At 44.8% G+C, this 12,662-nt stretch overlaps 1 protein-coding gene across 1 annotated transcript; it reads left to right on the forward strand.

Annotated features, from left to right (window-relative positions):
* The first annotated feature begins 1,102 nt into the window (after positions 1-1,102).
* On the forward strand, positions 1,103-12,148 carry LOC147140017 (coiled-coil domain-containing protein 6-like). Its single transcript, XM_086045334.1, has 9 exons — positions 1,103-1,507; positions 3,408-3,557; positions 5,997-6,125; positions 6,572-6,675; positions 6,777-6,937; positions 7,365-7,521; positions 8,765-8,865; positions 9,712-9,833; positions 10,851-12,148. Exons 1-9 carry the CDS (start codon positions 1,259-1,261, stop codon positions 11,049-11,051), a joined length of 1,374 nt encoding a protein of 457 aa, XP_085901460.1. The 5' UTR covers positions 1,103-1,258; the 3' UTR covers positions 11,052-12,148.
* The last annotated feature ends 514 nt before the right edge of the window (positions 12,149-12,662 follow it).

A 12,662-nucleotide genomic window follows, 5' to 3' on the forward strand; every position in this document is an offset into this window, starting at 1 on the left:
CTGAATGGCTTAAAAAAAATTAAGGTTTTGGGAGTGGTCTTTAGTCAAACTCTAGACTTGAATCTGATTGAAATGCTGTGGCATTACCTTGAAAAGGTCGTTCATGCTCGAAAACCCTCCAGTGTTGCTGAATTAGAACACTTATGCAAGGAAGCTTGGGCCATAACTTGCTAATTTGATAGTCTAGGGTTTTTTGTTTCTTTACAATGTTAGGAAAGGTACAGCAACACTCATATCTACCTAGATCTTGGTTTAGAAAAATACTTTTTTCCCCCGCTGTGGCAAGTTAGCAAAACAAATAGCCAACACTTGCATCTGCACAAACCCTAACCCAACCTACAAACTTGAAACCCGAACCGTGACTAGAAGTAGAAACCCTATTTTGAAACCCTACACCTGGCTTGAAGCCCTAATTTGAAACATTGCTATGGCTAAAAATACAACTTTTTTGAAACCCTACTGTGACACCCAAACCCCGACTATTAACCCTATTTTAAAGCCTACTGGGAACCTAATCCTTATTTGAAACCTTACTTTGTCCATCTCGTCCACTATTTGGAGATGGCTTTTCAAGTTTGACATAGATGTCTTCTTTTACACCTCTTCCAAACCAGTTTGTCTCCCTTTCCAGAATTTGTCTTCAAAAGTACGTCCGTTCTTTTTGAGAGGCGAATGAATTTTTGACTGGACCAGAAGAAGCTGCTCGCCGATGTTATACCATGTGCTTGTATCAAGGCGGCTTGCATGGTCTCTCCAATGTAGAGGTAATTGCACTCACTACATTGCTCTGCATAAACATTTGCTTCTGACGGGATGCCGTCCTTCGTATGACACACCCATCTGAGGGAATCCACACTTGAAAATTTGGAATTGAACGACTCTTGAAATTTGAAATAAATATTCAACCAACAAGAAACGCCCAGGTGCCTCAATTCAACCTTTGCGGATCCCCACGTCCTAGAGAATCTAAACAGACCTAGAGCATTTACGAGAGTCTATGGTGTTTAAGTGGGAATCGGGGAATGTAATATTTTTATTTTAGACCTACTTTCTTGGTCGCTCGCTTTTTGCCTTTATGACGTAGTAAATTGGAGCAGTTTGACGGAGGAGTCGCCGCGCTTCCGGAGACTTCCACACCGGGGCGCTGTCATCGCGGCGCCCCGGCAAGGTGACACGGCGCAGGGGCAGCGCTGAGTGGAAGCTCCGCTCGTCTTCTTCTGCGTCGAAGCTCTTCGCTCTCCTCCACCTCACAGTCGCCATGGCGGACAGCGAGAGCGACACCGACGGTGCGGGCAGCAGCTCGGCCACCCCGATGTCGACCTGCGCCTCCAACTCGGGCAAGCCGACCATCGTGATCTCGCAGTTCCGCCTGGAGGAGCTCACCAACCGGCTGGCCTCTCTGCAGCAGGAGAACAAAGTTCTGAAAATCGAGCTGGAGACGTTCAAACTCAAGTGCAAAGCGCTGCAGGAGGAGAATCGGGACCTGCGCAAAGCTAGCGTCACTATTGTGAGTAGCGTTAGCCACTTAGCTCGGGGGGGCTAACATACATGAGAACCTGATCGATACGTGGCCTTTTTGGGCATGTAGCGATCCATACACGGCGTCGTTTAATCGCATCTCAAGTCAACAATTTCCACACGTAATGCATGTCACGCGTGTGTTTGTTTCCCCAACACGCCCCTCTCGTGTTATGTTAGCGACTTGGCCATGTTGCAATGCTAACGTAGCGTGCGTGCTAACGTCTACGTTGGCCGGCCAGCGGTTAGCCAGACAGCTAGTTTGGCTTTGTTTTGTTTCTTTATTCCCCCTCAGCTAATCTCCGCTAACCTTAGCTCGGCGTCCAAAGTCGCGTTGACACCTCACGAAGTCATTAATTAAATCGTTGTGGGGGCTTAAGACCGAATTAAACGACTCACGCACGCACGCACACACACACACACACACACACGCGAAGCTTGTCGAAAAAGCGTCGACACGCAGCTGAAACATCAACTGTATTCAGCATTAGCCTTGACTAGGTGTGTAACTGATGCCGTGTTGAGATGGGAAGTATGTAGGCCAAACTTGGCCGAGCTCAGCCGCGAGCGTGGCTCGTGTGACGGCGCAGCACAAGGTTGCACTCTCCCCGGGTCGAGTTGAGGTTCATCCCGGGTGTCTCCTCCGCTTTGACCTCCTCACTGAGTCATTCCAGCTCGTATAAACGCATTGCCGGGATGATTAATTTGTGTGTGTGTTGCCCCCTGTTTCACTCCCTCCCCCCCTTTTGAGGCTCATATTACTGCAATAACTCAGGAGCCATTAGGGGAAATTCTGTTTCCGTTTTGGATGCCAGTGGAAAAACAATAGTGAATCACCAGCTTACCATTACATTTTTGGCCACCGTTCGGTTACACAACTCCACCCTGTAGAGGCAAACATCTTGGGCTGGTTTGGCACAGTTCAAGTGACTGCAGCATGGCGGTGCCCTTGTGGTTAACAAGTCTGCCTCACAGGTCTGAACATGGTTCGAATCGGCTTCAGACCTTTGTGTGGAGTTTGCAGTTCTCCCTGTGCTTGCGTTGGTTATATTTCAACTGCTTCCCAAATCCCAAAACCATCCATATTCATAGTTTGAACGCCAAATTTACCCCAAACAATGATCACCCAAAATTCTGATATCATTTCAAACTCATTGTACAACATAACCCAGTTCTCACACTGTGGCATAACGTTTTCCTTTCTTTGAGCGTATCCTGGAGGCTTACCTTCTCCTGGCGCGTCATTACCTTCTTTTGGCACCTATGTTGTTTGCCAGAAGCCTTAAGAAGAAGCTGATGGCATCTTTGGCGAGACAGAAAAAGAACAAAAATATTTGGATTGGCATGACTACACGCGTGTGTTCAGCTAATAGTTCTGGTTATGTAAAATTTGCAGGGAGGATTCACAAATCAACCGAAGGTGACTCTACACTAGGGGCGTTTGATGCCACTTTTTATTCAAACCGGGACAAGTATTTACCCTTGAGTACTCACTGATGCAGAGTACGGCTACCTCTAGCAGTTTTGATTCATAAAATTTCATTTAACAGAATGACAACAAATTGTGACCACAGACCTTTCTTTCTGAACTTGATGATTCACGAATGTGTCAAACTTCCGCATTATAGCGCCAACTACTGGCAAGGAGGATTTACTTGATTTCACTTTATCAGATTTATTTTATTTTTTGCCATAGGTATGGGTGCCTGGTATTGGCGGCCTCCTCAAGTACCCAATACTTTAAAATAGGTCAGGTATCGGCCCAATACCCGATATGGGGGTTGGAATGAGGCATTATATCTAAATTGGGAACAAGGACTAAATCCAGCCTTTGTGAAACTCACTTTTCCACTCAGCTCACTAACATTTGATGCGGTTGTGTCCCGCAGCAAGCGCGAGCGGAGCAGGAGGAAGAGTTCATTAGCAACACCTTGTTCAAGAAGATCCAAGCCCTTCAGAAGGAGAAGGAGACCCTCGCTGTCAACTATGAGAAAGAGGAGGAGTTTCTCACTAACGAGCTCTCCAGGAAGCTCATGCAAGTGAGTAGGTTTACAAGGACGGCCATTTTGCTTGCTTTCATTAATGTAAATGTCCAAATGGAACTGGTGATAGGGGAAAGTAAGATGAAGCAGCAGGCTGTTGAAATTTTATGAATTCTACTTCTGCGCTGAAATCATGCAATTTAGAATCATTACAATAATATCTCAAATGTTCCGGAGAAATATGCCACTAGAGTTGCGCCAAACCTCAAAAGTTGTTGGCTTTGTGTTATATGTCAATTGGTAATAAAAACAATGTACAAAGTTGAAGTTCGGCTGTTTAGTGGTAATGGTACATGCGCTAATCTCCACTGCACCCGCCGCGTGTCACCAGGTTAATGGTTAGTGTTGGCTTCAGGTTTCATTGTACAGCGGTTGACTTCCATTTATGCTGGTATGACAATTGGGTGTTAAATGCACGCTGAAATGCGACACGTTTGTCTTGTCAACAAACACCGACTAGTTTTGTTTTATTTTAGGTTAAGCATTGAACTTCTTTTTGCATTTGAATGACAGTTGAAAAATGCAATACGTAAAGTCGACAATCAATAGTTCCTCCCGCTATCCACTTGCGGAAATGCTTTATTTTAGTTTCGGTCTATTATCTAATAGAAATAGAGAAGGTGCAACCTGCAATTCGGAGTTTGATTCGTTTTCTCCAATGTCAAATTTTCCCCTTTGAAATGGACCTTGTGTTTGCACTGAATCCATTATTTATAAAACAACTCCACATGATAGTCGTCTTCAGTTTTGTTTTCTGTAGTGTTGACATTGGGCTTGGGCTTTTTGCCAGAACCTAGCGGCGGCTATCCTGAGCTCAACTGGCTCTGCCGCGCCATCCTCGGACTCACCTTGAGTCATTGCAGGTTGAAGCTGACTGCGTCAGGATACCGAATTTTCATGTCCTAGCAGCGTCTATAGCTGGAATTACACCGCACGTCCATGTGTCTAATTCTGAATGAATTCCCAAATACAAGACTTAATGACACAGAAGGAACACTTGAAACAACACGCAATGCATAAATAATATTCATATTTAACAGGAAAACTAGACCACTAAAAAATTACAAAATTCATTTTTTTTCAGTCAGTGTAAGCGGGTCAATGTGTCAAATGTATGCATCAAGTACCGTACTAGAGAAAGTCATACTACACAAATTGAGTTAGCAAATAGATGTATACATTTTGGTAGCAACATACTAATAATGCCCTAAGCAATAATGTAGAGAAAAACGCTTTGTCATCCATGCAAAAATGTAGTTAACAAGGAGGATTGACATGGATTCAGCTCACTTAAAAAAAAAAAAAAAAAAAAAGTTCTGTTGGTCATGCCTGCCATTTTCTTGCCGATAGTAATGCGCCCACAAGAGCACACCGGTAACTGGTATCGGTGACTGGTATCGGCAGCCTTTAGAAGTACTCGAGACCTAGAAATAAGGCTGGTATCGGTATTTTGTCAATTTTGTGACGTTGTCGTAGTGAGCGCTTAAAAGAATGTAATAAGTTAACAACTCTAGTTGAAATATATCAACTGTCTTTCATATTAATTCATGGTTCATTTGCCTTTATTTTAGCCTAAGCCTGCTCTATAAGACCAAAACATTGAAGTATAATAAATCTGATATTGGTTATTGTTATACAGTTTAATTTATTGTTAAAAAAAATAAGCAGGCTTTAAATCGCAATATTGAGGGAAAAGAACTTCCCAATTGGTGTATTTCAATGGCGTCGGCGTTGTTTTCCATGATGTGTATCTGATCCGTGCGTAGTGTGGATCCGATTTTTAGCCCCATTTGGAAGAGGCCAGATTGCCATTTGAAGAGATCAGATTCCCTGCATTTTCTATTTCCACTGCAGTGACGCATACTGTCCAAATTGTGTCACTTGAACCGTGCCGTGTAAATCCGGCCGATGTGGCCTGCGTTTGACATCATCCGTCCGTCTGGGTCATCCTCGTTTATACAAGCTCACAGCAGCCAGTGTATTCTCATCAGCTGTAGTTTTAACTCGCCCGGAGGCTCAAAGTGCTCACGATGACATCACCGTGGCTTCCGAACGACTCTCCAATGACTCTCCTCCCATGTGTCGGTTATTTGGTCGCTTCTGTGCCACTCGTTCCCGGTCGCTCTGGCCAGTCATTTCTCATAAATTAGTTTTCCGTTTTCCTAGTGATGAGTAATTGTTGCTTATGCAATCTATCGTTCTTGTTTTGTCTGGTTTATCTGCCAAATGTGGTTACCATGGTTGCCACGTTGGTCGTTTTTCCCATCTTGTTTTGCTAACCGCTCCATGGTTGAGCTAACGCAGTGATCTTTTACAGTCTCGTGTCTTCAAATAGTTGATGAGTGACTCATGGTCCGTCGCCCTTTTGTGCTTCTCTTTTCACCCGCCCCGCTCACTTTCTCCTTTTTTTTTTTTTTTTTTTTGCCCCCATTTTAGCTCCAGCATGAAAAGGCTGAACTGGAGCAGCACCTGGAGCAGGAGCAGGAGTTCCAGGTCAATAAGCTCATGAAGAAGATCAAGAAGATGGAGAACGAGACCATCTCCAAGCAGCTGACTTTGGAGCAGGTATGAACGTTTTTTCTCATTTATTTTTTCCACACACGATGCTTCCTGAGCAGGAAGTCTTTGAGTCGGAATTTATTTTCTCCGCCGATGGGGCCTTGACTCTCGATTTTGTGAGTCACAAATGGAGGCACAATTCTCAAATTCAGCCTTCTTATAAGTTTGTGTGTACCCCTCTGGGTGCGCTTCAATGTTTTAGTGCGAATTGACACATTGAGGAAGTGAGTAAAATGGTTACAATTTCCTGCAAATCCCCCTCCACCCAAACTTAATGGCTGAATCAACTAGCTGGCAAATGTTTTACATGCTCCCTCCAGTGTTCATTTTTTTTTTTTTTTGGCTCACTGCGTCCTCAAGCGAGCACACAGCAGAACCTATCTGTACCAAGACCATGAATGTGCCGTACATTTTCTCTGAATGTTTTCCTCCCCCTCCCATCACTCCTCTAGTTGAGGCGGGAAAAGATCGACCTCGAGAACACATTAGAGCAGGAACAAGAAGCCCTTGTCAACAGACTATGGAAGCGGATGGACAAGCTGGAGGCAGAGAAAAGGTACATACTGCTCATTTCTAATGACAAATGGTTGCATGACGTTGCCGCGATCTTTTCCTTTCTTTTTCTTTATGTGGTCTCATTGACTTTTCCTTCGCCAGGATCCTACAGGAGAAGTTGGACCAGCCCGTGTCGGCCCCTCCGTCCCCGCGGGACGTGTCCATGGAGATCGACTCCCCAGAGAACATGATGCGGCATATCCGCTTCCTGAAGAACGAGGTGGAGAGGCTTAAGAAAAGCCTGCGCACCACCGAGTTGCAGCGTAAGTGGGTTTTTCCGAACCGTCGCGCGTGGGCGCTTCCATTTGACACGTGCCGTCAAATAATACTTTGGCCATTTCAAGAAAAAAAAGTTTTACAAAGGGTTCTCTTTCGACCTAAATTAAGCTGTTGCAGCCACTTTCTCAATGTGTTGGTTTGGGGTAAACAAAACGTTTTTTTAAAAAAAATTTTGTTTCTGTTTAATGAAATTGCAAGAGGAGGTTAATTGGCCTCAACCGGAGCCTCTCCTGTGACTCTCATGTTTCATTTTGGCCACTAGGGGGAGTGCTTAGCTCAACCCTAAGTAGAAGGAAGTACTGAGAAGGACATTTTGTTTGCTTTATGGTACTGGAATCGGGCATTGACCCGCTGTTTTGTTTAATGGCGGTGAGCGTATCTTGCCTTCAACAGTGTTTGTCCCCCACGCAGACACGGAGAAACGTGCGCAGTACATCGAGGAGGAGCGACACATGAGGGAGGAGAACGTCAGGCTGCAGAGAAAGCTCCAGAGGGAGATGGAGCGTCGGGAGGCGCTGTGCAGACAGTTGTCGGAGAGCGAGTCCAGCCTGGAAATGGACGACGAGCGGTACGAGGCGCTGCAGTTCGGCCGAACAGATGGAAGTGTTTTGAAAGCAGCCGGCGGTACAAAGCAAAGGCGTCGGAAGTGCGCGGCAGCTGCTCCTCGCCAGACAAGCCATTTTAATGGGGCTTAAGTGGTTAAATTAAGCACCACTGTTGGCTACGTGGCACAAAAATGAAGAAGTGGATTTACGGTGCACTTCCAAGTAACTCATTTGAATTCAATGCCCGCGTGAGATTTGACCGCCTATTTTCACGTTCATTTCAAGTGACATGTATCTGATACGGCTGCACCGGTGGTAACATTATGAGCGGTCGCTAGTATGCCCACCCAAACTGCTCAATTTATGGAGGACTTGGGCAGAGCTCTTCGAACATTCCCAAAATGTAACCATTTTCACAAAATTCCCAAGTAGGTGTTTGACATATTTACCCCAGTGTTCCACACTTCTTCACATATTCAAACCATTCCAACTCCTAAGCTCACATACTACATTTTAGCCGTCCCATAAATTCCACCGCTTTTCAGCTCTGCTTCAGCCCTTAAAGTGGGAAATCAACTCAAACATATTTTTTTCAAGAATATGTTCCCAGCAGGCCCACTAGTTGAAACACAGCATTCTGATTAATATTGCGTTTGTGGAATATGAGTTAAGCAGCAAAATACACCCCTTTTTAGCCATCTCAGGGGATGGCCGTTTTGTCACTTCTGTCGACTGAAAATGACATCACAACTGCTCAGGGCTCAGATAACGACCAAATTGTGGCTCAGCTTCAGAAAACGGGTCAGCTGTGATTGGTCGTTTCCTGAGCGGTTGTGATGTCATTTTCAGTCGACAGAAGTGACAAAATGGCCTCCCCCAGAGATGGCTAAAAACGAGTGGATTAACTCTTATTCCATAATTGCAGTATTTATCAGAATGCTTTGTTTCAACTAGTGGGCTTGTATAAAAAATATGTTTGTGTTGATTTCCACTTTAAGCATTCACATTCAATTTCTACAGAAGTAATGCGTGTATGAATGGCATCAGTTGATAGCAAAAAGAATATCAGATCGTTAACCATGCGGCGCGAATCCAGTCTCAGTATGTTGTGATTGCTTTGTGGCCAAACTCTTGCATTATGTAACATAATGCCCCTAATAAAACACTGCGATCTGACCCGAGCACAGATAGCCATTATAGCAGTTATAACATCGCGTTAGCCACTGACATCATTTATTTTATTTTTATTCTGTCTTGCGTCAACAGGTACTTCAACGAGATGTCTGCGCAGGGCCTACGAGCGAGGACGGTGTCCAGCCCCATCCCGTACACGCCCTCCCCCAGCTCCAGCCGACCCATATCCCCCGGTAAGATGGCCGCCGTCCAAGCGGTCATAGAGCAGCCAATAAGTAACATGTTGTCAGAGAGAGAGACGACTGGCATGAATAAATTTTATTATAAGCTATCATAAGAATCCTGGCAGCAGCATATACTGTAAAAGTCAATATCGTAAAGTCTCTTTACATAACAGCCGTTTTTATGATTGTCATCTCTTCGTCAGCATTGTGTTGACCTGCAGTTTGATGTTTGAACTAATCTTTGTACCGGTAGAAAGAAACATAAATGTTTTATTTCTTGGCAATCAGGGTTGAATGAATGTGTCAGAGGTTTCCCAGCATCTAGAACGCACATAAACAACAGGCCCCGTTGAGCCTTTTGAAAACAAAGTACAACTTTCCCCACACTACATTGCGGCCCATTGTTCACTCTGTCAAAAAAAGTATCAGTTATTATAGCTTGTAATTAATGCCCATACGAAAAAAGCTTGAAAATTGTTCTATTAGGTGCCACAAGATGGTGGAAAATCCCTACATTAAGCTCCTCAACTCATTTTAACGTAGTTCTTTGGCGCCAAAACAATACTCCTATATTGTGTTTACATACACTCTCGACATGTACAGTATTTTCTATCCATTCAAAGACGTTTTATATACATATATTTAAAATACATTTAAGCATGTGGTGGGGCATATCTCTAGAATTATTTTTGGATGGTTTATGGCGGAATTTCACCTATTGCGAGGTGGTCTGGAACGTAAACTGGGGTTCACGGGGCAACTCATTTCGATCCATGTGCCAAAATGACCGACGTGCAAACGCGTCATCACAAGTGTGCGCCCTGTTCCGCAACTTTGAACTTCCCGTCCGCGCAGGTCTCTCGTATGGCAGCCACACGGTCGGCTTCACCCCACCGGCCACTCTGTCCAGAGCCGCCATCTCCCACTACAACACCCCCGCCCTGCACGTCCACGGAAGCTCCTCCCACTCTGTAGCGGTGAGTCACAGGCACCCACGCGCACACATCTGGGCAGCTGTGTACTGTTAAATTGAGTTTTTGAAGGAACTTGCTTTTGGTTCGTGGTTTTAACCATTTCATAAGGAGCTGTGTCAAAAATTGCCATTGTAATGATAATGCTAATTTTTACTGATAGTGCTTGCTTGCGAGGTATTATGTCAGCAATCTTTATTTAATGCATTGAGGCCTTTTAATTGAGTTACAATTATATTTTAAAAATACAAAATAATGCACTGTATCTTTTAAACTACAAATTATTGCATGGTTTGTAGGCAGGGCAGCTTTATATTGTTCAATGTGCTTCCCATGATTGAAAGTACAAGAATTTAACTCATTCACTGCCATTGGTGAATTTTTCACAGTCCTGCCATTCAATCCCAGGAACCTATTTATATATTTTTTCAAATGTTTTCAACGGTTAGGGTAAAAATTTCTGGCAGTGAATGAGTTGAAAATAATTCGAAGCAAAAGAGTTCAAGACACTGAACAGCAAAGTAAAGAAATAAAAGTAGCGTACTAAAATTATTAACAGAATGTACAGTGCAAGAACATGATTTTGGAGAAGACTTTTTAAAAAATGAAAGACGGTAATCAGATATGTGACACGGGGGGGGGCAGTTTTTAAACCTGGATTTAAAAGCGTTAACACTTGGGGGCTGGCGGCGTGACTTCTGTTGGCAGCTTAGTCGGTTTGTGTGCTGCACCGAAATGCTGCTTCACCAGGTTTTCTTTGAGCCTGCAGCCCTCAGAGCCCTACTGAGTTTATATTCCATTCATATTTCTTTAATGTAATCGTGACCTAAACAATTTGGCGACGTATGGACCAGTAGCCTAATTTTGAAATGTATTCTACAGCTGACTGCAAGCCAGCCAGTGTAAAGTCTTTACAACTGGAGTAATATGTTCTGTTCACAACCGGAGCGTCAACATTCTGTGGCGTGTCCTTAATGTTATGGTTCATGTCTGTGATTTGTTTTTGTCGTCCGTCTCACGCAGAGGCCCTCGCCAAGGAGAAGCACCAGCCCCGACAAATTCAAACGTCCGACCCCCCCGCCGTCCCCCAACACACACTCAGGGGCCCTGCAGCCTCAGCCTCCGCTGGCCCCGCCGGCCCAGCCCATGGTCCAGTCCATGTCCTCCCCGGCGGCCATGTCGCAGCACGCCGCCAGCGCGCAGCCGCCTCCCCCCCAGCCTTAACGCCACACGCTCGCTCGCACGCACACACACACACACACGTCTCCGTCTTGGGGCGCACGAAGGCGCCCGCCGGATGCCACGACGCCAAAACCGCAGCAGCTTCCATCATAAACAAGCTCTGGAAGAAGCGCTCAGAAGCAGCTTACAAAGTTTTTAAAGAGGGGAGAAGCGACGCAGCCGCGCGCCCGCGACGCCGACCGGCCAAAACGCACGCGTCGGCATTTTTCCTTAATTGCTCTTAAACGGAATGGATGTACCGAAGAATGATCGCTTTTGGGACTTGTAGGCCAATTATCCGTTCCGCCCTCCTGTCGTGTACGTATTTTTTTTTTTTTTTTTTCTTGGCTTCGTTTGGAACTTTAGCTGGTTGGAATTGTTGTTGTGGCGCTTTTCAGATAGCACAAACAGCACCGAGCTTCACGGCGGCTTTTTTGTCGTTTTGATTTTGCGATAGATGGATGTTTGGGTCAGCAGATGGATGTACGGCCGTCTCTGTGGATGTGATCGATTGTTTTTACGCCTTATAATGTGGCACTCGATTGCAGTAATATGTCCTCCGCCCCCTCCCCCGCCTCACACACACCACCACCCACCACTGCCCTTTCCATCCGTTCGACAATTTCATCGTACGCTCACGTTTAGCAAGTTTTGGCCGAGATGTGTCATGGAAGACCACCGGGCGGTCTCCGTCGCTGCGTGTTCAACACGGAGCCCCCGTGGCTGTTATTTCTTTTCCTGCGGGCATTTTCAAGGCTCGAAGTAAATTTGGGAGAGGGAAGGCTGGGGAAGGGGAGAGGAGGGGGGGGGGGGTCTTCTCTGAGGATGCACACTGGTACATAAACCACAGATAAATGTCGCCTTTAAGTTGTTAAATAACAATGTAGTCTGAGGTGTTACTTAGTCATGTACTCTTTGCTCTTCTCTCTCTCTCTGGTGTATTTCTCAATGCTTTATCATCATCAGATAATGGCAAAAAAAAAAAAAAAAAAAGAATAAACACATTGTGCTCTTTACACTAAATATACTGCTAAAACATTCTAAATGAATGGTACTGTCAAACTAAATTTCTATGTATGATTAAAATCTCTTGATGAAAACTTTTGGTTTTAGTTTGTGGGAAGCATCCAGCTGTTTTTGCAAACATGTCCTTGGCGGGCATGTAATGGACTGCTATCTTCTGCCCCGCAAGGTCCCCCTGCTCAAGAAGGTACATGATAGGCAGTGAATATCTCAACCGTGCGTTACCAATTGTTTGCCTGGTGGTTAAGGTCTCATTTGCGGTCAAATCGTTATTAAGTTTCCGCAGTGAAGGTTGAGGCCGCTCCTGCCTTTATAAGATCATCCTCACTACTGGACAAGCTTATTTTGTGTGACTTTCACTTCAGAATAATGGCGCCACTTGTCACCTCAGGAAACATTCAGTTGGTTGGTGTGTATCCCAACATTCAGTTTTGATATTTTTTTTTTTTTTTTTTTAGCCTCAAAAGTGGTGGAATCTCATTTGAACTTTGTTGCCTTTTTGAAGAAATCCAATAATGCATATCTCCAGTCTCTAACCACCTAATATCACAAATGTCACATCACTGTTATAGAAGCATCAATACAATACAA

Source organism: Filicampus tigris, chromosome 11 (assembly GCF_054856515.1).
Source record: "Filicampus tigris isolate MCC_2025a chromosome 11, RoL_Ftig_1.0, whole genome shotgun sequence".
NCBI classification, from domain to species: domain Eukaryota; kingdom Metazoa; phylum Chordata; class Actinopteri; order Syngnathiformes; family Syngnathidae; genus Filicampus; species Filicampus tigris.